The sequence below is a fragment of the Trachurus trachurus genome (genome assembly GCF_905171665.1).
Source record: "Trachurus trachurus genome assembly, chromosome: 8".
Classification (NCBI taxonomy): Eukaryota; Metazoa; Chordata; class Actinopteri; order Carangiformes; family Carangidae; genus Trachurus; species Trachurus trachurus.
In genome coordinates, this window is record NC_139905.1 from 26743778 (window position 1) to 26770069 (window position 26292).

The 26292-nt window shown below is 41.1% G+C and overlaps 1 protein-coding gene across 1 annotated transcript; it reads left to right on the plus strand.

The window, feature by feature from the left end:
• Nucleotides 1-12430: 12430 nt before the first annotated feature.
• On the plus strand, nucleotides 12431-25406 carry LOC310989398 (homeobox protein Dlx4a-like; the record flags this gene model as incomplete). The annotated part of the gene is made up of 3 exons (XM_083976435.1): nucleotides 12431-12743; nucleotides 16916-17112; nucleotides 25164-25406. The coding sequence occupies 3 exons, from the start codon at nucleotides 12431-12433 to the stop codon at nucleotides 25404-25406; spliced, it is 753 nt and encodes a 250-aa protein (XP_083832561.1).
• Between the last annotated feature and the right edge of the window lie 886 nt (nucleotides 25407-26292).

Below are 26292 nucleotides of genomic sequence, written 5' to 3' on the forward strand. Positions count from 1 at the left end.
CAGGGAAGTCATGCTCTGGGAGAGACGGCAGAGCTGACTAGTGATTTAACAATCTGTTTCCACATTTCTATATTAGGGAAGGGATACACTAAGCAGAGATCGAACAGCAGTCACCAGTCCCAGTTTATGAACCTGCCCAAAGAAACTCAACTCACAAATGTTGAAATAAGGTTCAACAGTCTAGTACCACATGGTTCTGTTTCTTAAGTGTTCAGGTTCAGATTCATGTGTTTTTGTCGCCGAAGGGAAATTCATTTTCACAGTTCTGCTCCAGACAAAGACACCAACACACATACAGCACCAGAAAGAATACATAAATAATCTTGGGCACATTATCGGTACTTTAATTAGTTATAGTTACTAGTTACTCTCGCCAAAAAGTAACTGAGTTACTAACTAAATTACTACACTATAAAAGTAACTTATTACCAGAAAAAGTAACAATTGTGTTGTTTGTGTTTATTGTCTTTTCTTATATATATATATATATATATATATAAAATGCTCTGTCAAATTGCCTGCCGGTGTGGAGGAGTAGATACACCTCTTTTTTCCGACAGGTTGATGGACTGAAAAAAAATGTGTAAAAAACTTGCACTTTAAAAAAAAAATATATAAAAAAAGTTTTAAAACAAATGAACAAAAAAAACTTACACTTTAACGAGTATATCATTTTGTGACGGGACTTGTTGAGTCAAGTAACGGCAAGTAACAGAGCATTTGTCAGTAATGGTAACAGCGTTATAACGGGGGAAACAGTAATTTTTTTGATTACTCGGAGTCGTTACTGAAAAAAGTAGTGCTGTTTTATCACGCCATTATTCCCATCACTGGTTTCTTAACACATTTTCACTAATAGTTCTATTATATTTGAGTTTTTACTGTAGTAAACAAAACAGAAAAATGTGCTTCACAGGACCTTTAAAGGAACTCACCAATCAGCATTGTCATACACAGTTTCCAGTCGCCTACTCTGCAATTTTTTATAATGTAGCATGAGTGCATTGTTGTTATGGTTATGTGGCTCCACAAACTGATGTCTGGATGAGCCAATCAGGTTAATTCTGTAGAAGTAAACGTTCGGTCCAGTCCAGTCACTAAGACAACAGCAGTGGGCTGGCTCTGTCACAGAGAGAAGCTGTCTGTCATGATGAACCTCCGGCATCTCACAGTTAAAGAGTCGCTGCATCTGGTCCCTGTGTCAGCTGTGTGAGGGGACAATTACGACGTGGCCGCACTTTCCCCCAGACATGTTTTCAGTGTTTCAGTTTGAATAGTTTCATAAATACTGTGGGGTCAACCGGAGGATAAGGGAGAGATCAGAGAGCACAGCTGCTGAAACTGCTATCATCTGGTCTTTCATGTCCTGTTTTTAAGCAGACTTTTAAGTTCATGCAGTGGTCACAATTTAGTAATTGCAGTATTGCAATACTACCTTTAACAAACAATGAGTGAGCGCAGCAAAGTGACGCTGTCTGGGTTTCTGGCCTCTACTCTGTTGACAGATTTTCTCAGCTTTACTCACCTGTTAGTAACACCTGCTGGTGAGCAACTGTATTTCTGAAGCTTATATAAATTCAAATGCAGCAGTCAGTATTATTTGACTTGGCAATGGTGCTAACTGTAAAAATTTACTACACTGTGAAATGAAATGCCACCGTTTATTTTGGCACCTCAACACATTCCACTCACGATTCAGGTCCACCGTGCCAGCGAGGATTAACAGGCATCTAAACAGAGCCTCCGCTCCGCGTTGTAAAGAGTCAGTAATGACGTCTAATCTCTCACTGGGACTTAGTTTCACATTATGTCATAATGATGATGACTGAGTGTGTATGTTTTGGTGTTAGCAACAAAATATTCTAGCGTTTCGTTGGAAGGGTGATGCTGCCTGTGTGGACGAGGAGAAACATACTGTTAACCTGTAGCCATGGTTACGCTGTGTATCCTTCAAAGAAATCATGTGGCTCACCAGCCGTCCCGTTACCCGTCATCACAGACTGAGTTGGACTTTAACTCAATTACAATGTAAAATAAAAAACTTAATTACAAAAATCAAAAAGTCAAAAGCTCAATATATTATCCATGTGTGTACTGTATGTATGTATGTATGTATGTATGTATGTATGTATGTATGTATGTATGTATGTATGTATGTATGTATGTATGTATGTATGTACGTATGTATGTATGTATGTGTGTGTGTGTGTGTGTGTGTGTGTAAATACTATATATATCACCATTCATAGACATGCATATCTTTGTCTTTTGTATGTTATATAGATACAAAAGACACAACAATTCAATTAAACAATTCATCACACTGAATCAATATAGGTTATAGTGGGTATGGGAAGTATTCAGACCCCCTTGAATATTCAGACCCTTTGCTACGTACTGAGTAGCACCTTTTTGAGCTAATACAACCATGAGTCTTTTTGGGAATGATGCAACAAGTTTTTCACATTTGGGGATTTTCTGCCGCTCTTCCTTGCAGATCCTCTTCAGCTCTGTTAGGTTGGATGGGGAACGCTGGTGGACAGCTGTTTTCAGGTCTCTCCAGAGATGTTCAATTGGGTCTAAGTCAGGGCTTCGGCTTGGCCATTCACCAAGTTGTTCCTAAGCCGCTCCTGTGTTATTTTGGCTGTGTGCTTACGGTCATTGTCGTGTTGGGAGGTGAACCTTCAGCGCAGTTTGGGGTCCTGAGCGCTCTGGACAAGGTTTTCAGCCAGGATATCTCTGAATTTTTGCAGCATCCCACCATACTTCACTGTTGGGATGGCACTGGGCAGGTGATGAGACATACACATACTGCTTAGAACTGGGGCCAAAGAGTTAAATTTTGGCCTCATCAGTCAAGGTCAGTGGTTGACCTTCTTGAGCTTTCTCCCATCTCCACCGGGATCTCTGGAGCTGGAGGATCTCTGGATCTCTGGAGCTGGAGGATCTCTGGATCTCTGGAGCTGGTCTTTGGGTTCTTGGTTACCTCTCTGACAAAGGCTCTTCTAACTGTTAAGTTTGGCTGGATGGCCAGGTCTAGGACGAACCCTGGTTGACCCAAACTTCTTCCATTTCAGAATGATGGAGGCCACTGTGCTCTTTGGGACATTAAGTGCAGCAGAATTTTAAGCCTTGCCCAGATCTGTATCTTGCTACAATTCTGTCTCTGAGCTCTTGGGGCAGTTGCTGTGACCTTATGGATCTCATTTTGCTCTGATATGCAAATGAGCTATAATCTCTTATTTAGACAGGTGTGCAGCTTCCAAATCATGTCTGTGTACATTAATGTACTTTAGCTTTTATGTCCCAAATCACATGTTTGCATTATATTTCCAGTTCCGCTTAATTCAAAACAGTATTTAGATTTCTTTTCTTTGTAGTTATGAGAACATTTACTTTACATTAAACCTCACAGGTGTGTTTGTAACTGACATGGCCTGCAGGCATCACCATTTCCTCTCATATCATGTTCAGAACTTTATTCATGGATCTGACTATGTCGCCTTTTGCTGAACAACTCAGCCTCTTTCACATGAACACAGTCGTAGCCTGAGAGGAAAAACCCAGGTTTGACTGAGCCCTTTGATAACCGGCATCCTATCAGGATTACCAATGTTAGGTTTAACTAAACCAGATAACTACTGTAGAATTTATCCTGGGTATGTTGAACTATAGCTCAGTAGCGCAGGCCTCAGGTGTTGTGCACGCTGGCTGACTGTCACATGTGAACCGAGCTGCTCTAAATGTTAGCAAAACCTGTTCCTATTACAAGTCTGAACACAGGAGCTCCATTTTCCCACTGAAACACACAACTCAAACACATCATAAATAATATGCCTGTTCCGCGCATTACATTGCTGCATATGCTCCTGTTGTGTCTGGTTCTGCGGTTGCGTGTGCACAATGTCAGCACGGCGCTCCAGCAGGCCTAAGAAGAACACTAATTACATTTTCCCCGGATCAAATTTTGTGTTTGGATTTGTCAGATGATTGTCTATGACAAAACTATTAGCCTCAAGTTAGGAGCACGATTGGCTCATTTTACGGATGAACTCAGCGGGGTAAACCACACTCACAGCGCCGCAGCGGGGCGAATCAACCGGGCGACGACTTCAGAGCTTAACCTGTCCTCAAACTCTCTCCCCTTGTCTTTCTCTGTCTTTGTCTCACCCCCCTCCCCCCTTTCTCCCCTCCCTCCCTCCCTCCCCTTCGTCTCTCACGCACACATACACACACATATACAAGGAGACACACGTGGGAGGGTTGACGCCGCGCTGTCTGCAGCGAGTTGAGAAGTATTGTTATTAACTGCGGTGTGAATAGAGGCAGCAGTACATCCCCTGCTCTCCGGCTGCTGCAGGGCTGCAGGGCTCGCCTTTGTTCTGCGCCTCATAATGGCACGCCATAATTACAGTCTTAGAGGAGAAAAGGCGCACAGGCAAGAGTCTACCTTATCCCTCGCCTCACCTCACCTTGCAGGGCGAGAGAGAGAGAGGGAGAGAGAGAGACAGATACACACAAGGCGCCCCGCTCCCTTTCATGTGTGCACGTATGTTAATATGTCATTGTGCGTTATGCGTGTCACTGTCACCGAGACGTGTTATTTCTGGCGGGGCCTGTTTGTCTTTCTGCACGGTAGCCAATCAGAGACAGTCAACGGTGTAAACTAAAATCAGCCAGACATGCAGAAAAGCTAAATGGCTCCATGATTGACTACTGATGATGACAAAGTACACAAAGGACAAACAAAAACCTCTTCACATCATCAAAGGCTCCTACATATTAGTAGGATCTCAAACCGGCCCGCTCACACTGGAGGCCGCTGTGGAAAGACACGAGAGGTTCATCCATTTATTGAATCTATAGCAAAACACACTTCAGACAGGCTCTCCTCAAAGATCATTTACATCAAGTCCAAGCGAAGATGTACTTGTGTGTATGTATAGACCAAAAAAAAACATTGATTTGACGCAGCCTGCGCACTTTCTCACAATCAGTATATTGCCATGTGAAGTGATGGTGCTTTTCAGACCGTGCTGATGTAGCCGGTGTTAATCTGGCCCTCTGCGTTGTGTTTTGATATGAACTGCCCCAGGTGGGGTTCGAACCCTGGTCTGCCACACAGCGGGCGACGATGCAAACCGTTGTGCCAAGAGGTCAATGACCGTGGAACGGAGGGTCCGGGTGCACTCACTCACCAATAAAGGACGTGCAAACCTGACTGCCAAGCGGTCATTGACCTCTTGGCACAACGGTTTGCATCGTCGCGGGAGACCAAGGTTCGAACCCCACCTGGGGAAGTCCTTACCAAACACAACGCAGAGGGCCAGATTAATATTGGCTACAACCGCTTGGCAGTCAGGTTTTGCACGTCCTTCATGGGTGAGTGAGTGCACCCGGACCCTCCATTACACTCACCCCCGCTGAACTCACTCCACCCAGGGCATCCGAGTCACGGCACCACTGTAGCCGATATTAATCTGGCACTCTGCGTTGTGTTTCGGTATGGACTGCCCCAGGTGGGGTTCAAACCCTGGTCTCCCGCACGGCGGGCAATGATACAAACCGTTTTGCCAAGAGGTCAATGACCGCTTGTCAGTCGGGTTTGCACGTCCTTTATGGGTGAGTGAATGCACCCGGATCCTCCGTTACACTGAGGTATGTTAGAATTTTTCACTTCACGTCCATTGGGTAAATTTTGCTTTTCCACCTTTCAGCCAGTTGACTACATTACATTACACTACAACTAGCTGGTGAGAGTCACACCCACCCAGTGTCAGGCAGTGGCCTTTTTACGATCCAATAAGTGTAAATGCTTTGTTGTGAAATATTTTCAGCTCTCAAAGACACACGTTTACATCCATTCACCAGCCAAAGAATCACCTCTTATCTTTTCCTCAACTGGTTTGAGATCATTTGATTCAATTTTTTTTTAAGAATATGCGTCATGACAACGTGATATCAAAGGTACAAAAACTTAATTTGGATTCAGGGCTCCACTGTAAAAAAAAAAAAAAAAAAAAAAAATCAGCCGTAAGACAGAGCTGAAGTGCGGTAGGCTTTAGTCATTTAAGTCAATATAAAGTGCCTTTGTCGTTAATAGTTCCAAGTAATGTTGTAATTAATTAAATTACCACACACAAACACTGCACACAGGGAACCTGCTGCCTGGGGCGCCAAAGAGTCTGGGGATTTGGTCACGATTACATCATCACTCGACTTGGTCATCATTGATATTGGTAGTGAAAATTTGATTTGCTGAGATCTGAGGAACAGGCCAGGAAACAGTCTGACCTCCAGATGTATCACCTGAGCAGTTTGACCTCTGAACCAGCCACGACATTCAGGCTGTTATGAAAACTGGTGGACAAACATAACCTAACCTGAAAATGTTATATTTCATTGCACTTTTCAGTTGGTTTTGCCAGATTCATACATTATTTCATTTTATTTTCATTCCTTACTATCAACATTTCTTTTCAAGTCAGCTACTGACACTTGTTTTCAGTGTTTGCTCTTTAAATAGTCAGTATGTATTACATAAATATAGTTTTTTTCTTTCTATAATCTCATGTGATATTTATTTTCATGATAGTCTTGATTTGAGTGACAATCAAAGACATTTTGAATAGTTACTTTTTTTCATTTTCTTCTTTCACTTTAGGACAGTGAAGAGTGACAGGAGGGTCAGGGAGGGAGGGGATGACATGCAGCAAAGATGATGGTTGCAAATTATTTCCAAGCCCATGGGTCACAGGGTCGACCTCAGATAATAAGATACGTTTCTTTGCACGGTGAAAATATAAAATGCCATTTTCCATTGTAGTGATCTCAAATTTGTCATTTAGAGACATATCAATAAAGAGATTTATTGATCACTGGGAAACAAACAAAACACCAAAAACTGAAAAGCTGAAGCCACTCCCCAAAACAGGTGGAGATATAATCCTGGAAAATTAAAAATATTCCATAGGTTTATTATTTACCTCTCTCGTTTTAGTTTTGGTTGGGCTGTTTGGATTCTCTCTCCCTGCTCTCATCAACCTGTTCCCAGCTGCAGCCAGTCTCACCGTGCGCTTCCTACTCAGACAGACAAAGCTGTAGCCTCTCTCTACTGAAAGTGGTGGAGCGCTCAAATAGCCAGGAAATACAGTGACCTACTGTAACTGTGCGTAAGGTTTCAGCACCCTGGAGGGTTTAGGAGGATGGATTCATTACATGTTTCAGGTCATTTTATGAGATTTTCTTGACAACTCATTGAAATTGTCTGTCTGATTTTATCTGCGTCCGCCCCTCCTCCTCCTCCTCCTCCTCCTCCTCCTCCTCCTCCTCCTCCTCCTCCTCCTCCTGCCTCCTCCCTCCACTTCTTCCTCCCCGCAGCTGTAAACTGACCTGCACGTGTCGCCACAAGCTTCCATGCTCCTGCTCCATCTCTGGCTGTCGGACAGTAACTTATCCCCCCCACCCTGACACTGGATGACAAATTGCCTCCCCCGCAGGCCAACAAATCAGCACGGCTGTTTGAGCACAATTAGCTCAGGGTTACCCCGTCGAAAAGCAGACGTGTTCACCTTGTGAATCAGCACATGCATGACTGCAGAACATCCAACAAGGCCTGAATACGGCCTTAAAGAGGAACTAAGCAGGATTTCTCCCGTGGCTATGCTACATTTTTACCTTAATTAAAAACCTGTGACTTGTTACAGTGAGAACGGAGGCTCTCTGTCTTCACCTGGCATCTCATGGCTGAAAACCAACCTTGCAACATCAGTGTAGTACTGTACCTGGCCGCCGCCGCCCCGGTGTCCCAGCTCTCGTCTCTGCACACCGCGACACAAACGCGCTCCGTAACCCCTAATCTTTTGTTCATGACGGTTAAGACTACACAAACACACACGTCGTAACATCGTATTGTAATGTTATCCACCGCTCCTTTTTCCCCGGCTTCGTTGTAAACAAATGCACATGGGTGAGAGGAGCGTAACCAGAACAGTGGAAAAGCGAGCGGACTTGCATAGTTCCACAAATCTTCCGTGTACTGTCTTTCTGTGTAAATATCTCATGTTACAACATGAAAACCTGCGGCTTATATTATAGTGCAGCCTATATATGTACAAAATGTATTTTCTTTTTAAATTTAGGTGGTGCGGCTTATATTCAGGTGCGCTTCGTTGTAAACAAATGCACATGGGCGAGAGGAGCGTAACCAAAACAGCGGAAAAGAGAGCGGAATTGCATAGTTCCCCTTTAAATATGACAAATAATGATTTAAGAAAGGAGGAGTCTTCACGTTTTAGTGCCTCTCCTTGAAGTAAAGCGTTTGCTGAAGTAAACAGATTGGATGCTTGGAACCCCTGGGCCCCAACGCCAAAGAAAACCTTCAATTTTCAGACTTGCACAATTGAGTTTTAAGAGAGCGATAATGTGCTCCCATGTTGCACCTCTCTCCAGCCCTGCCAACTTGACTGCTTCACCTTTTCAGTCTGTGTGTAGGGAGAGGAGGGTAAAAAAAAAAGGAAGAAAGAAAGAAAGAAAGAGAATTTGACGACTTAGCAAGATTGTGCCACTAAATAACAGCATTGACACGGTGAGGAGGGTGTGGCTGGCACTCGCAGAGGTGAAGTCAGGGAGGGGAGGAATGTTGGCCGCAGATGAAAGCAGGAGCGCAGGCTGGGATGTGTAATAACTCTCCACACATCAGCCCGTTGGTATAATAAGCCGGATCCTAAAGGCAAGGAGAAGAGAAACGAGGGAGAAACATGCCAAAACATCTCTCACTCTCTGACGTCTGTGTGTGTCTGTCTCTGTCTTTCTGTCATTGTCTACAGAAACTTCAAGCTATAATTTTTTTTTTTCCCCCAGTTGGCACGACAAACGCTGTGCCGCCAAAACCCGTGTGACTTCACTTCCATGGGTGTAGACGTTAATATTTATGTGTTCATTCATACAGTACTGCAGTTCAACTTTATTAACACGATCGCCTGAAACACAGAATAAAGTGTATTTAAGAAAATGAAATGAAGTGTGTGTGTGTGTGTGTGTGTGTGTGTGTGTGTGTGTGTGTGTGTGTGTGTGTGTGTGTGTGTGTGTGTGTGTGTGTGTGTGTGTGTGTGTGTGTGTGTGTGCAGTGACGGCGGAGTCTTCAAAGAGTCCTATCAAAACCAAGATTAATGACTATGGAGGGGCCCGGGGCCTCAGGGGGCCGATATATAAAGGTATTCCTATTCTTTTACTTCACTAGAAATACCATTAGAAAAAGAATTAAAAAACAATTTCATTATGAAAATCCATTTGAGTTATGTAAAATGAAATGATATGATGTAACTGCGCTATGACATTAGTTTGCTCCTAATGAAACCAGTATGTATGACAGCACTCAGCTGTTAGATCAGTAGGCTATTGTTTACATCACTCTTATGTCACTCTAAGTAGGTGTTTCAATTGTGTGGTTTTTATTGTGTGTTTTATTATTGTTTATTATCAGTTATACATATTTATATAAAGACCAGTTTTATTTTATTAGCAGTGTGTTTTGCTGTTGACATTCACTGTGTGTTTTGTGTTCACATGAGGAGACACTCAGCTTGTAGATAGACTGTGTATTAAATATTTTTATTCTGCTCATCAATCCAACGATTTTGATTTGACTCAGATTTTGTTCTTTAGTCCTATAGCTGCTCTGGAGGTTGTAGGTGATGATTAAAGAGAAGGAAATAAACTGTTTGCATTTAAATTCTTTGGATATTTTTTTGCTTTTTGTGAGACAGAAGATATTCACTCTTTTAATTGGAGCTGCTAACACAGCCCAAGATGGATGCAGTAGAGAAGTTTAATAATTATCATGAGCTTTGTGCACTTCAAGGTGAAAATCTTCAGCTCTCAGACATAGGCCTATAGCTGCCAGTAAAGTAAAAAAAGAACAAGAAAAAGAAACAGCCTACAGGAAGCAGTTGAAAAATAACTACTTAGTTAATTTCCACATCACACCAGCATCACCACAACTGGTCTGACTCCTCATCAGCTTTAAGAGACTCCAACTGAATCCTTTGTTTACTGCTCCTCCAAAATAAAAGCCATGATCCCTGTAGACTGTATATACCCAGGACCGTTGTATAGGGGAGAAAGGTGATGATAATTCTAGGGGCCCAGTGCCCAGTAGGGCCCACAAAAAAAAAAAAAACAGTATTGTATGACTGACTTATTCTGCATAAGACCCTGACTAATAATACTCATAGAAATTCAGCATTAGCAACAAAACAAAGTAAATAAAAATGATAATACATATGTAGTCTAAGAAAAAAAAAGTGGAAAAGTCAGGGGAGAGAGGCCCACTTTAGTTTTCTTTCAAGGGGCCCAGAATTCCTAGCAACGGCCCTGTGTATACCCTGGGAATAAATGCAGCTATTCTGATTCATGGATTTAAAAAAAAAAAATTATCAATTGATCAGCAAAAGGCCTGTTGACAATAACAATACATGCTGCCATAGTGCTGGGTGTTGATCTGGTGGTTCCTCTGACATGGCTATAGGTCCGATCTGCGCAGTGATGCTGAGGGTTTCATTGTGTAATCTGAGGCAGAGGCCCTCAGTCCGGGATTTCCACCTAAAGAGAGCATAATGACCGTGAGCTGAGTGAAATTACAGTGTCCGAGCTGCTGCTCTGCCCAAATCACAACTTCTCCGTTTCTCCAGAAGAGCGATGTTTGTTGTAATTGTCCCCCGCGTGGGACCACAGGCGGCGCGCTCAGCTCGTGTGTGAGTGAGAGAGAGAGAGAACGTGTGTGTGTGTGTGTGTGTGTGTGTGTGTGTGTGTGTGTGTGTGTGTGTGTGTGTGTGTGTGTGTGTGTGTGTGTGTGTGTGTGTGTGTGTGTGTGTGTGTGTGTGTGTGCGCGTCTTAAAGCGTATCTTTGAAAGACTTTGTCGTTGTTGTAAATTCGGGTTTATCTTTTTTTTTTTAATTTATTTATTATTATTATTATTATTTTTTTTTATCTTCAGCGCCATTTGAGCCAAAGATAAATAAAAAAATAAAAATAAAGACAAAGAACAATGGGACTCGGATTCATGTGGATCAGTGTAACCTTAAGTGAGTGTTTAATAAAAAAAATAATTCAGTTCAAATGGTCTGCGGCCTTTCAGCAGCAGCTTATCAACTTAATTTGGGCTGATCCGCCTTTATTTCGCCTTTGGCACGCGGCGGGAGGAATTGTATTTTTGGAAAAGTGCTGATCGAGGTTCAGGAGCCAAAACCTGCCCTGGTCCTTTTCTAACCAATCATGCGTGGACAGTTATTTTAACATATGTAGCCTCGTGCCTTTTAAAATTATACTTAGCCTAATAATGATTATATATAGACTGTTTAATTTAATTTTAAATGAGAAATAATGATGTCCATATGACCTATTTGAACCTGAGGTGCGTCTGTAGACTTGTTAATATTGTGTGTAATGAGTATTAAGGCATCCTGTGTGATTAATAACAGTCACATACTGTTATAAGCCGAATTTTATTTTACAACTGGTGGTTTTATTTATTTTTAATTTATATAATGACTCAGTTATTATGATTTTAATAAACTGAGCATCTTGAATTATCAGTGATTTGATGCGGAGCCTGTTGAGACTCCACACAGACTCAGTCCGATGTTAGAGGATCAATGCGCTCCTCACCTCTCCAGCTCTGTTCAGACTGAGTTGTGAAGGCCTGTGGAACCCAGAGGAGCCGGTCCTCCGTCGGCGCTCCTCGTGATTTGTGTGACACGGCGAAGCGCCGCAGCCAATGGGCGCGCCGCGTGTGACAAGTGGAGGCAGAGCGCGCGGTGTGAGCGGAGCCAGAGCGCGCTCTGAAGGAGAGCTCCACAGTCCGCTGCCAACAGCCGCCTCACGAGCACACGAGCACCGGACTGGTTGAGGTTTTTTTTTTTTTTTTTTTTTTTTCTTCTTTGGGACCGAACCGAGAGAAGTGGAAGCTGCCAGGGTCAAAGGATACATCACTGTTGTCATTTAGTAGCTGGCTTTTTTGGTTCTCAGCTCAGGAGTCGCTGCAGCTTTGTGTTGTTTTTGTTTTGTTTTTTTGGCTGCGCCTGGGCTCGACATGCGTCTTGTCTGTTCCTGTTGGACTCCATGGTTTTGAGCTGTGAGCGATCTGGATCCTGCAGCTGGGATGTAGCGGAGGGCAGACCCACCCAAACCAGCCTCACCGCCTTCTCATCAGACAAGGACTACTACACTCTGACATTTCATCCCACTTCCAAGACGCTTGACGCTGTTTTATGGAAATTGAAGACAAAAGCCTGCTGCTGACTCTTTACCGTTGATGGTGGGTTGCCTTATGATGACTCCCGCCCGGAGGTCCTAACTAACTGACCCCCCTCCCCTCCCGCACCCCCTCCCTTTACTTATTTTCCCTACACATCTCTGCCCCTCACCCCAATGATGACTATGAGCTCTATATCGGACACTTTAGTCCCGCCGGATCCGTCCAAATCTGCGTTTTTGGAGTTCGGTGGTCACGGCTATCCCGGACACCCCGCGCACCAGCAGCCCTCCCCCGGCTTGTCCCACAACCATTACCACGGTCTGCCGCAGCACGACGGGCCCTTCTCCTCCGGCGCATCCTCCTACGGCCGCCCGCTGGGATACGCGCCCTACCACAGCGCGCACCACCCCGGGCCATACCTGCCCTACCAGCACGGGGGGCACGGGCACGGCGGCGCGCTCGGACACACCAGGCTGGAGGATGCGGGTACGTTCACACATCATGTCGTAGAGGGAAATGGAGATTTTCTTTCTTTTTTTAGAGAGAGAGAGAGAGATTGCACTTTAGTTTCGATTCTACTTAGTTTGTTTGGTCGTGTTTCTAACATGTTGAGCATGTGGCATCATCTCATAGAGGCCCAGCACTTCCACTCACACTGGACACTATAGTGGACTCTCCTAGGTCTTCATGGAAGGGAAGGAAACAGCTATTATCCTTATTCTCTTTATTTAACTGGGTCATGCCTGTTTGATTTTTATTAAGCACACCATACTAATAATACAAAGTATATAATGTCACTAATAAACCAGTGTGACTGTTAAAGTTAAAATGATGGGAGCAGCACAGATAACAGAAGCAACATTAAGAACAAAGAATTAGAAGAACATCAGAAACAGTTGCTCCTCAGATGTCTTCCTCTTCTTCTCCTTCTTCTTCTCCAGCCCATTAAACAGCAGACGGGCGTCAGTAGAACATGAAAACATGAAAATCAACCACAGTGGAGAAGGCCACAATAATTGGATCCACACTCAGGTCTGCCACAGCGTTGTGTTTAACGTAGTTTGGGGTTGGACGGAAGAGGAGCTGAAGGCCCATGCGCTCACTGACACCGGCCCTGTGGTGTCCCGCAGCGGCTCCAAACCACCACCCCCCAAATAACAAGGTCCACACGCTGCTGTCTGCGGCCCTAATAATAATAATAATAATAATAATAGTAATAATAGTAATAATAATAATAATAATGTGGCCTTATCACTTTAACTCATAACAAGATTAACCAAATATTTGTTGGTGGTAATTAGAACAAAATATTAATTGAACCAAAAAAATATTTCTTGTACTGTACTTAAAAATAAAATGCCACCATGAGGAGACAAATCTGTTCAATTTAAAATACATCATTTTTCAGATTTTTTTTTTTCCATTGCTATGTTCATATTGATAAATCAAAGCACATCCGTATCCAGGTCTGAGATGGACTAGTGTAGATAATGGCTTTGTACATTATCTACATTATAGATATTTTGGACAGATTTTTTTTTCCCTCTGTCAGTCGTCTTTTCTACTTCTATTTTATTCCATTCTCTCTATTTATTCTATTTTTAGTATTTTATATAGAACATTGGATAATGTATATTTTCTTTAACTTATGTCCTCTATAAAATAGCATAAATATGCTCAAATCTGCCTTGGGATAGAGTCAGTCATAGCCCAAGTATTTAATGACTTACAGGAAAAACCATCAAAATTAGTTGATCTATTAAAATGTTACAAAAAAAAGCATGTGAGGGAAGAGCAGGAATCAACATGTCACAGACAAAGACCAAACATTCAATGAAATGATTCACAGACTTGACAACAGATCACAGAACATCTCACTGCTGCCAAATCATGTTAGCCCATGTTAATTACTAGCAGATGTAGTGCCGAATGTTATTACTACTACTAATAATAATAACCGGCTAATAATAATAATTATAATAATAATAATAATAATAATAATGTTAATAATAGAAATAATAATAATAATACCATTCAGCTTTTTGCACACATTCAGCTTAATGATGCTCGACTGCAGGATAACACTCCCTGCTTTTTCTTCAAATGTTCGGTTTGGGGTCCCAGGCACCCGGGCCCTTTAGAACCCGTCTCATCCAGATCCATTAAGGTTCATTCTTGCCACCACTTCATTTCATGTGCTTTTCTAAAAAAAAATCTCTGTTTAACAGTTTTTAAGCGTTCTCCTTTTATCCATCTAACAAAGTATAAAGGCGTCAGCAGCCAGCAACACAACACGCATGGAGAATGTCTTTGTAGGGTAGTTACAGTGTGGTTTATCTACACAGAAACTGATTTTATCCCAGCTGCTTTCCATGCCTTGATCTGTATGTAGGCTACTGTATGTAAATCACTGAAAATATAGATAAATCACAATAAAAAAAAAAAAATCTATGAAAAGAGTTGTACGTCATTTCGACATTGTGCAAATGAAGTAATAAATAAGACATGGATGAGCAGACAGGCCGCTCGAGGAACATTTAACATCATTTCATCGTCATTATATTTAACAAGATGTTCTTATCAGAGGGGTTTTAATCTGATGTTCCACTGTGTCGACAGCTTCAGCAGTCTCCAGTGTGTTTGGACACACTCGTAAAACACAACCTCTCTCTGCACATACTGTAAATAATCTGTGTGGGTTAACACACTGTAAATGTATTTGTCTGTCAGTGATTTCTTGGCGCGCACACACACACACACACACACACACACACACACACACACACACACACACACACACACACACACACACACACACACACAGTGTATATAACATAAAGGCCTCATGTTTGTGTCTGTAATTCAGTTCAGTCTGATGCCAAGTTACCATCATATTCCTACTGGGCCTTAATAATGTTAGAAACAATGAAAGAGGAAAATAAAGGATTAATTTTATTTACTACAATTATTATTATCATCATTACTATAATTATAATGGTTATTATCAGGGCCGTTGCTATGAATTCCGGGCCCCCTGAAAGAATAGGAAGTGGGCCCCTGCCCCCTGACTTTCCCCCTTCTTTCTTAGACTACGTATGTATTACCATTTTTTATTTAGCCTACTTTGTTTTGAGTTGTTTTGTTTTGCTAATGCAGCATTATTATGAGTATTAATCAGGGTCATACGCAGAATAATTCAGTCATACAACGATTAGACTACTTGGTTTTTTTGTGGGCCCCACTGGGCTCTGGGCCCCTAGAATTATCATCACCTTTCTCCCCTATACAACGGCCCTGGTTATTATATATAGCAGTGCAGTGTGTAAAAGCTCAAACAATGAGCCGATAAAGTCAAGTGTCGACAAAACTCAACGGTTTAAACCTGTTGTGCTAATTGTAAATCTACGCCCTCTTGAGTTTGCTTTTCAGTGTCTGTCTTTCTTTTCTTTTTTTATCTTCTTCTTCCTTTTGTCGAAGCTCTTCAAAGTCTTCTCAGTCTAGTTTTGTTTTGGTCCCGGGCCGTTGATGAGCGTCAGCGCGGTGCTGCTGCTGCTGTCTCTGTCCTGAGCTGCAGCTCAGTTTCAGTCTGGGCGTCTTGTGAGGCCTTGGCTTGTTCACAGCTGTTCTCTCCTGCCACTGCAGGCTATGAGCTCATGTCATAACAAAGATCAGTGTGGGTGAACATATACGCAGTCATACATGCTTTCTTTAAAAGAAGGAGAAAAAGAAAAAGAAAAGAAGAAGATTCTGTTGCAGCTATAACTGAACTAACAGGTTAGAGAGCAGTCAGTGTCAGACAGACTCCACTTAAACACTATTGAATTCTTCACATTAAAAAGGAATTGGCTCAGTGTTTAACCCAGCGTGGGCCCGTTCTGGGATCATTTACCACTTATCACTCATTCATCTTATTTCTACATCACTGTTGAGTCAAATCAAACAGACCGTGTGTCCAGTGTTTTTCCACCCATGTGTTCAGGGTTAATTAAGCCACTGACCAATGCTAGACCTTTTTAAAAAAAAAAATCAATTTCAGTTTTTTCAGTTTCAGTTAGAAAATTTTATTATTATTATTATTTTATATGTATGCATTTTATAACCTCATTATAAATGTGTACTTGCATCACTGTTTTTATTTTTCCATTTGCTGCTCAAGTTTCCGTGGTTAAAGTCATGTTCAAGATCACTTCTCTGTTCTATAAAAAGATTTTTAAAAGAAAAAAAAAATTCAAACATAAATATGTGAAACTAGGTTGAATATACTATTTGTATTTGTATTTATTTTTATTTTTATTATAAAAAATCAGGGGACAGTACATATCAATAGACACTTCCATGTAAATGTATGTAGGATTATAACATCAGCTAATTTCCATCCTTTGTCCCTAGGCAGGTTGATGTTTAACATTGTAATTTATAATACAGAGGTATACTAATAGTAAAAAGGCAAATATACAGTATATTTCTAAATATTACATCATTCTGGATAGGTGTATGTCATATGTTCTGATGTTTCTGTCAACTTCATGACTCTTTTTCTCGGCCACCCAAATCTGTGGAGTCTTATTTCCTAAGCATTTTTGTTTTTATTTGCCTTGTCTCTATAACAGCAAAGATAAACTTCTGTCTCCCGCTGTTGACTTTTATCTCTCCTCCAGAGCACGACAAGCCCACGGCGGTGATAGAGAACGGGGAGGTGAGGCTCAACGGGAAGGGGAAGAAGATCAGGAAGCCTCGGACCATTTACTCCAGCCTGCAGCTCCAGGCGCTCAATCAGCGTTTCCAGCAAACCCAGTACCTCGCCCTGCCTGAGAGAGCCGACCTGGCAGCCAAGCTGGGCCTGACGCAGACCCAGGTAACACACGCACAAACAGACACACAACTGTCTCTGCTCTTTGACAGTCGGAACACAACAATAACTAAACGTATGTGGCCTTTAAATGAATAAATAAATGAATGAATGGATCCTTAGAGCAAACAGGAAATACAGAATGTTTTATTCTAATGTATGATGAATATTTAATAATCATTATACTGTTGAAAATTAATACATAAGTTACCTAATATGGTAAGACTTTAGATTAGGGAACACATATTCACCATTAACTAGGTGCTTATTAATATGCATATAAGTAGCTTACTAGCTCCTTATTAGTAATTAAGCACATATTAACACCTTATTCTACATAGCCTTATTCTACCTATATTACACCATGAATTAAGATTTTTCCTGATATTAACTCCTAATTATCGCTTATTCATTGTAAATTAATGCATTGTTGTTTCTGAATAATGATGATGTACAGGGGCAGTAGCACAAGAACAGTAATTCTTCCTTTATCACTCTGAATTAGTATAGCATTAATGCATTCATTTACAATGACTAAGCGATAATTAGGAGTTAATATCAGGAAAAATCTTAATTCATGGTGTAATAGAGGTAGAATAAGGCTATGTAGAATAAGGTGTTAATACGTGCTTAATAATTACTAATAATGAGCTAGTAAGATACTTATATGCATATTAATAAGCACCTAGTTAATGGTGAATATGTGTTCCCTAATTTAGACTTTTAATCTAAAGTGTTACCGTTAATATTTCTAATTGAGGGTGAGTTTTCGTCACTTAACCTATAGTAAAAACACAACGTAACGTGTGTAATGTGTTTTTTTTAAAGATGGAAAACACACATTTAATGAATAATAGGCTTCAAAACAGAAAAGGTGCTAAGGGCAGAATAAAACAGGCAGTGGTGCATTCTTCTTGGCTGGTGTCACTGCACATTCCTGTCAGTGTAATTAGGTATGGCATTTAGGAAGATGTACTGTATTTTAATGTGAGTCAGTTCTTAAAATACAAAGGACATGAAACCGACGGCAAATAAAATAATTTTTAAAAAAAACTGCAAAAACAAAGAAGTGGGAAATCCACATCACAGTTTCGAAGGATTATAGGATTAATGTGTGTGTGTGTGTGTGCGCGCGTGTGTTTACTCCTGTTGGGCGTGACAGTGAACGGAGACGACTTGTTTTACCACCGGTCACTTTTCTCTGTCAGAGCTGTCTGTTGGTTTGTTTTCCTCTCTGCGTACACACACACACACACACACACACACACACACACACACACACAGACACACACTCGCAGCCATAGGAAAATAAAAGCCTGACGGCGGCCATTTTGTCTGTCACATGAACTCAGTGGATCCACGTTGGCAGCTGTCACGCTGGACAAACCCATGATGATCTTTAGCCTGGTGTTTTTTTGGCAAAATTCACGTTGCATTTGTCATTTTTATCACAACCATCCATGACGGCACACGTGTCATTTGCGGCTCTCCGCTGCTATTGGACGACAGCAGCTGATGGACGCTCTGATAGTGACGGAGAGTCTGGGAAAATTCCCCCAGATGAACATGATACTGACTTTCCCCTTTTTATTTTGTATTATTTTTAACCTGGCCCTTTATGCAAATATTTATTTTCTTGCTCTCTCTCCGCCTGTGAACAGTTTAATAACAAATTAAACCATAGTTAACACAATAAAATAAATACCTATAATAATTATTATTATTATTAGGTATAATTTGGCTTGTAGTGTACGTCTGTTGATTCAGGGCTGGGATTCTCATTTCCTCTTTAATGTACTAAGAACAATATTTGAATACAGGCAGATGGTATCATTATAAATCATCTGGTATCATTCCTAAAGTGTCTTTGGGACAGTCACTATAGCTTTCATAAGCTTTTTATGTGATACAATTTATTTCATAAGAGAGCTCAGTGCTGCTAACTTTAAACAATCTCCACTCTCTAAAATTGCTCTAATTAAATAATTGCTGTTATCGTTATTTGAGCTGGTTTAGCAGATACACTGAGATTTCACTTTAGGTATTTTTCTCCATCCTGCTCACTGTTATTCAGATATATTGAAGTATGTAGATTTAATGGTATTGTATTTAAAGGGACAGTGTGTAATATTTGTCAAGGTTTATTGGCAAAATCTGAATATACTACCAATGAATATATTTGTATAAGTGTATAATCGTGATAAAATAAAATCAGTTTGGTTTTCATAGCCCTATAATTCTGCTTTTATACATATATGAAGCGCCATCTTGCGCCGCCATGTTTGTACGGAATGGAAAATCCAGCCAACCAGAGAGCGTGGTTTCAAGAGTTTCACATTCATAAATAAATATAATTATTTAATAGATAAATAATAGAATCGAAATGCTAGCTGTCACTGTTTTCCCCTCATTTTACACACTGGACCTTTAAATCACAGTTAAAAGGTCAATAAGTTATTTTAAGCTTTAGCCAAGGTTAGCTGTGATGACCTGTGATGGCATCAGTTTTCACCTTTTCGCTGCAAAATCATCAGGCTGCAGCATTGTCAACATTTCTCCAGCATATTTATTGTGTAACATGATGAATAAGATGTGAAAAAAGGCAAATTCAGTTTAATTGTATAGCTACTGGTTTAGTTCTGAGTGGGACAGTGCCATTATTGTATGTAAATCAGCGGCTCATCAGTTCTATCATGTTATGTGTACGTATACTATGATGAAACATAGGATTGTTTTGAAACACCTCATCTGATATATGATATATATAGTGTGTGTGTGTGTGTGCGCATGTGAGTGAGTGTGTGCGTGCTAAGCATACACAAGGAGCTGATGTCATTAGATGAACTGCCCTAATCCTGTATGAATTACATGCAGCAGCTCTGTTTACACGGGGAGAAAGAGATGATCCATTCATCTGACTTTTGTCTTTTGTAGTGGCAAAGTGGTTTGGAGTGTGGTCTGCTGCAAGTCACACATACATGCTTACCAGAGAAGCAGACTGTTTTTTCTTCTTCTTTTTATTATAAATTTACCTGTGAGTATTCTCTGCAGTGTTTTGGATCAGACCATGTGGGGTTTGGCAGGCAGCGCTACGGTCAGAGTTCAGCTGATACTAGTGCAGTTAAAGGATAAATGGCTGTAGTTTGAGGAATGCAGACACATTTCTGTGGGCTGGGATAAAGAATGTGGAGACATTTTTAAAACTTCTTTTCTTTCTGTGACAGCTAGCTGGTTAAGTTTCCCTTTTCTGAGACGAGTCGGAAAGTTAGCTCCAAGATGAAAGCCTTCTCATCACGGAGAGGTTTCCCACAGATTTCCTGCTAAGAAATTGGTTTTGGTTTAGCGTCGTGCGTGCCCCAACTGTAAACTGGTTTAACAGATTCTATTTAAACCATCTAAAATCGCTCCGGTATCCCAGGCGACCGGCGGAGACTCCAGGAAGTCAGCCGTTAAACACATGGCGGTGGATGTGGCAGGCTGTTTTCACCTGTTTAATGTCTTGATGCTAAGCAAAGCTAACCAGCAAAGTTTGATCAATACAATCAGAAAAATCAGTTGCTATGGTAACTTTTGAACAAGCTTTTAAACATACACCTTTTATTAATTCTATTTCTTTGTTTCATGTGAATCTCAGCCTTTTACTCATCATTTCCAAAACATAGGAAACCTCCTTTCAGTCAGTCTGCTGCAGTACCGTGTGCAACCACTAGAGTCAATGAAGTGACAAGTGCAAATTTAAAGAGACCCCGAGAAGTTTGTATTTGGTTATTAAAGAGTCTCATATTAATGTGGATGAATCTACGTCACCAACACTTGTTAATGGCTCCGTTTTTGATAAATATATGGTTTTGTCTTTATAGTTATTTTGATATTTAGTGGTCGACTCTCCCAGCATTTCCTAGTTTCCTGGTTTCCCGGACGCTGCTCGGCGGGTCATGGGAATAACGCTGCCGGATCACTAGTTGGCAGCGTTTATGGTCGGAACTACGACAGTATCTGATCGTCTTCCAACCTCCGACTTTCGTTCTTGATTAATGATAGTAAAACATTCTTGGCAAAGGTTTTCGCTTCCGTCCGTCTTGCGCCGGTCCAAGAGTTCCACCGTGCGTGCGGAGGCTCATGGGAAATGTAGTGTGAAAACACTTCGCTATCCGAAACTCCTCATAGTCCCTTTAAGATGCAGTTTTTGTCTTTCGAGTGTGTCTGAACAACGCCCTGGGGTTGTTTTCAACTTGTTTGGTGCCCTGTTGGCAAACTGTACTTTTCCTTTAACCATCTGGGAGTCGTCATGTACAAATAAATAAGTTATTTTTAAAGCGCTGACCTGTTTTGAAATAATTATCTTATTCACTTTGGTGTAAAAGTTGATTAGTTTCCTTTTCCTAATGTCACGAATAACAGGCTATTTCAAGTTCAGATGTTCATCAGTGCTGCGAGTATTAGACCATTACTGCTGTAAACATTTATTAGGGAAAATATATTACTTAGAGATGTGTAAATAATAATGAAATCTAATTAAAATAAAAAAAATAATATTGCAATTTAGTTTTTGCAGCTTGTTTTTCAGTCTTGTGGTGGTGACCTGGTTCACACTCACACCAGACAGAGACACTTTTATGTAGCTGCAATCAGTGTGTACGTCTGTGACTGTACAAGTGCATACACTATGTACTGTACACACATTCCTCACATGCATGGTTGCATTTTTGCCCACTTACACACATGCACACATACACACACCCAAGCTATGCATGTACTTGCACATATGTCGCTTGTGGGTATTTTCGTATGTATATACACATGGAAATATAAACAGACACATACTCACACACACGCATGCACGCGCGCGCACACACACGCACACACACTACAAGATAGCGATCGCACACCAGACTCTCTCTCCTGCCTTCGTGCCATTAGGCTGCCGGCCAACCGCTGACCACTTTCCATCGAAATCTCTAAAGTTCCCAGACGCCGCTGAGAAATGGCACGTAGCACAGTTCTGACGTTTTTTTCCTCAAACTCTCTTGCTCTCTCTATCTCAGTTCATCTCACACACACACAACACACACACACTCTGTCCAAACCAACCACCTAATGGACACCATCCTGAAAAAAAAAACACATAGACGACACAAGTGCAGTATCTGCATTTTTTCAATTTTATTTGACCAATCAAAAGTGTGGCATATTCTTCATCTGGTAGAATGTAATATTGCTACTGCTAAAATTTCCAGAGTTATTGGGCTTTTTATTTAGCTGTCCATCCAAAAAAGCTCTGTGAAACCAAGGCAAAGTGCAGTATCTGCAAAGAGTACTGTTCTAGAATTTACTCTATAATTCCATTGGAGTAAAACCAAGGCAGAAGTGCAGTAGCCTATCTGCCATAAAACGGTCAGAATTGGTCAGAAAGACAAATTACAAAATACATTTAATTCAGTCCACCTTTAACTAATCAATTATAGACTTGGTAGTTATTCATAATTTGATGCTTAAACCTGACAATGAAAAAACACAAAAAGCTGTTTTTTTTTCAGTTTGGCATTTTTACAGATACTGCACTTTGCCTTTGTAGGGCAGCATTGATCACATGTATTCATCCTTACACTTAAAAATATTCATACATACACATTCAAATTCCTGGGGGAATATGTTCCCACACACAAATACACACACACTTAGTGGCACCTGGCCTGCCTCTCAGCCCCCCCACCCCCCCCTCCACTCCTTGCTAATGTCGGTGTCATTAGCCACGCTCTCAGGGAAGCTGTCAGCTCCATGTTGCTGCTGCAATATGAAACCAATAATTACAGCAGAAATCCTCTCAGTGAGGCTGCATTAACTTAACGTGCTGTTGATTGACTCCCGGGCTCATAAGCTTTGCCCCCAACATACTCGCTTTAGCTTGTCATCTGCGAGCCCCGAGCCGCCACCGTTGTGTTGCGCTCTAAGGTAATCATTCCGCCGTGCAGGGGCAAGTCACTGCGGTTTGGTGGCTGTCATTACCATTACATTAGATTATAGATTAAAGAGGCACTTACAGTTTTCCTTTTTCAATATTAGGATGAATATTTACACACGGGTTCTTTTCTGAATACCGGCATTATGTGGTGCTATAACACAGCTATGTTGCATATTTATGAAGTGATAGTTTCATTTTATATATTTACCACCGTCCATACTTACTTCTAAGAGGCTGTGATTGACGTCAGCAAATACACTAGAACAATAGAGATCAAATTAAATGTCAGACTTCGCTCTGCGTGACGTCTTGGCCGCTCATGCTGGAAGCTGGGTGTGAAATTTGGGAGCCTTTTCTGATTATAGAGTAATGGGATAAAAAATTTTTTTCCAAATATTTAGAGTCAATTAAAGCAGTCTGAAATTAGTTTTTTATAGAATAGAATATCTCCCATAAACCACTTCAACCATCTTCATAAATACCCATAAAATCCCAGGGTAATAATTCCCAGGACTGTCAGTGCGGAGGAGAAAACAATTTCAGTGCCAAGAGTGTTTTCTCCTCTTTCCCTCGCTCTTTTATCTTTCTCTCCTCTGTTGCTAGCCAGGGTTTCTTTTTTTTTATTTTATCCGTGCAACAGCAGGGGTTTTTTGGACGTAAGGTTTTTTTTTTTTCCTTCAACGTTTAAACCTGTTGCAGACAAAAAGTATCGTTCACTGACTGTGTGTAATTATTTATGATTCATCTGGTCCTGCTAAAGCTGACAGGTTCCCCGAGAGGCATATTCATGTAATTTGATGCTCAATTTGCAAGCTTGCTGGAAACAGACTACATGCTAATTATTTCGACAACAACACACCTGAATCACCTCTAACCGCACTTTAATGATTGAAGGTACATTCGGCGCAATGTTTCAGTCTATTGGAATCCTATCACGCCTGTCACTGATGTCATGTCAACTGTCACAGCTTCTCTCAGCTTCTCACTGTGTTTTACAATAACCAGTAACTAATAATCACGGTCTGCGTGCTGGCATTTTTATCTCGTGTTATGCCACTGTGTTATAGTATCGTACAGGGGCAATGTAGTAGTTTGGTGATGTTATTACACGGTATTCAATTTTTTTCTTTTTTTTTTTACTTTGTGGCTGGTGTTCAGTATTTTTGTTTTCCATCACTTTAATATTATTCATTTTGGTTACTGTGGTGGTGTGTCTGTCAAACAATATTCATTTAATTTGTAAGGATTCATTTAAATTCTGTTCAGTTGTTGGTTTAGCCTGAGACAAGCAGCTGAAGTAGAATAAATACCACATTAATATTTTTGAAGGGCAGATATTACCGTTGAAGCCTCCTCAGCCCGTCATGTCCACTAGAGTAACTTTATATCCACCCTATTGGTAGCCTAATGCTATGCTAACATTAGCCTACTGTTTTCTGAACCTTGTTGGCTAGCTGTTGTTGTTTTGGAGCTTTATCTTGGATTATTGACACATTTATTCCATAAAACTGGTATTTTTTCAATTTTTCACTTCACTTTTCATTTTCTACCCCAAAATAACCACTTTAGCTCTTATTACTGTCAGAGATCAACAGTGATGCTTAACAATAACTGGCAGAGACAACTCTGCTACAAACTTAATGCAGCTGTCTGAGCTGTTGCACTAATACATGTCATCTTTTCGTTTAGTTGTTGTTGTTGACTGAGATAGTAACATTGTAATACATTTTTATTGAAGTTAGCAGAAGTTGTATTTTATTCAGGTTCAACTCTAAATGTCCCACTTTTGGAGGCTTTAAATGAAGATCTTCCAAAATGAGATGAAAGCAACCAAAATCCGCAACAGTGCTGGTTAATGATACTAAAATACAATTAAGTTAAAACAGACAATGACACAGAAAAACACACAGGTCCATAAAATCATCCCGGTTGCTCAGGGGTTTCCAACCCCTAATTGCATGGTCAGGCCTGAGGATGTTGACCCTCCTCTCTCTGCTCGGTTCCTGATCAACTGTCAATATATATTGGTAAAAATGATATTAAGTGAATCAGCTTATGGTTTCTTATCATATTTTTCTCTTCTCTTTTCTCCCAGGTTAAAATATGGTTTCAAAACAAACGGTCCAAATACAAGAAGATCATGAAGAACGGACCTTGCGGACCTGAGGGAGACCACCTAGCCCCCCCGCCGCCGTCCTCCTCCTCTCCGTGCTCCCTGTGGGACATCAGCATGGCTGCCAAAGGCGCGCCGGTGCACTCTGGGGGATATATGAACAATTTTGGACACTGGTACCCAGGACACCAGCAGGACTCCATGCCAAGGACTCAGATGATGTGACAGACAAGAGGACGCAACACGTCTGGGACAAATCATGGATTTACGGCGGAGAGCTGATTGGTGCTGTTAGTGACCCAGACACGATTTCAAGTCTGAGCCACTCTGGAGTCAGAGATGCGGTGTGGTGAACAGTTGTTGTGTATAGTAGAGACGCACCCATTTGCAACTTCCTTTGGCCAATTCCAATTTCCAATTTCCTGAAACTGACAATTACCGATTTTTATCCGATTCTGATTTTTTTCTTTCTAAATCCTATAACTGACAGCTACGCAAACACTTTGTAACTTTTTTGATAGACAATTTAATTGTATGTTCATAATAAAACATTGACTAAATAATTGGGTAAAGGGTTCTCTCTGTCTCTGTCCCTCTCTCTCTCTGAATGAGGGTTAAACAACTGGCTTGCTTTCTGGTGAATAGCTGTAAAACCATGGATGATAATTAGCCTATCACAGGTGGACAGTTGTGCAGCAGTTTTTCGGGGCAGCCGTCGCACACAGGTGAGGTCAGAGGTGCGGTGCTGGTTTTGGCCGCTTTGCTTTTGCCAGCTTCTTGAAATTGGAGGCGTTAAGGGCGGTGATGGTGCTCAGGTGTCTGCTATAAATCTGTTGTTTTCATGGTTGTTCCTCCGGGGGTTACTTTCTCTTTCCTCACTCATGCTGATGGCCTGTTGTGTGTCTGTACCACTGTGTGCGCCACATGAACCATCATGGGGTGTATGAACACAGATCTGATGTAGGTCGGACTGATCAAACTAAAAAAACAACTCAGCTTTCAATCGGGAATGATTATTTATTCAAAGCAATAAAAATATGATAGAAAATGTTCATTGCCTCAGAGACAAATTATGATGACAAATTACATATCGTATTGTTTTGTTTTAATA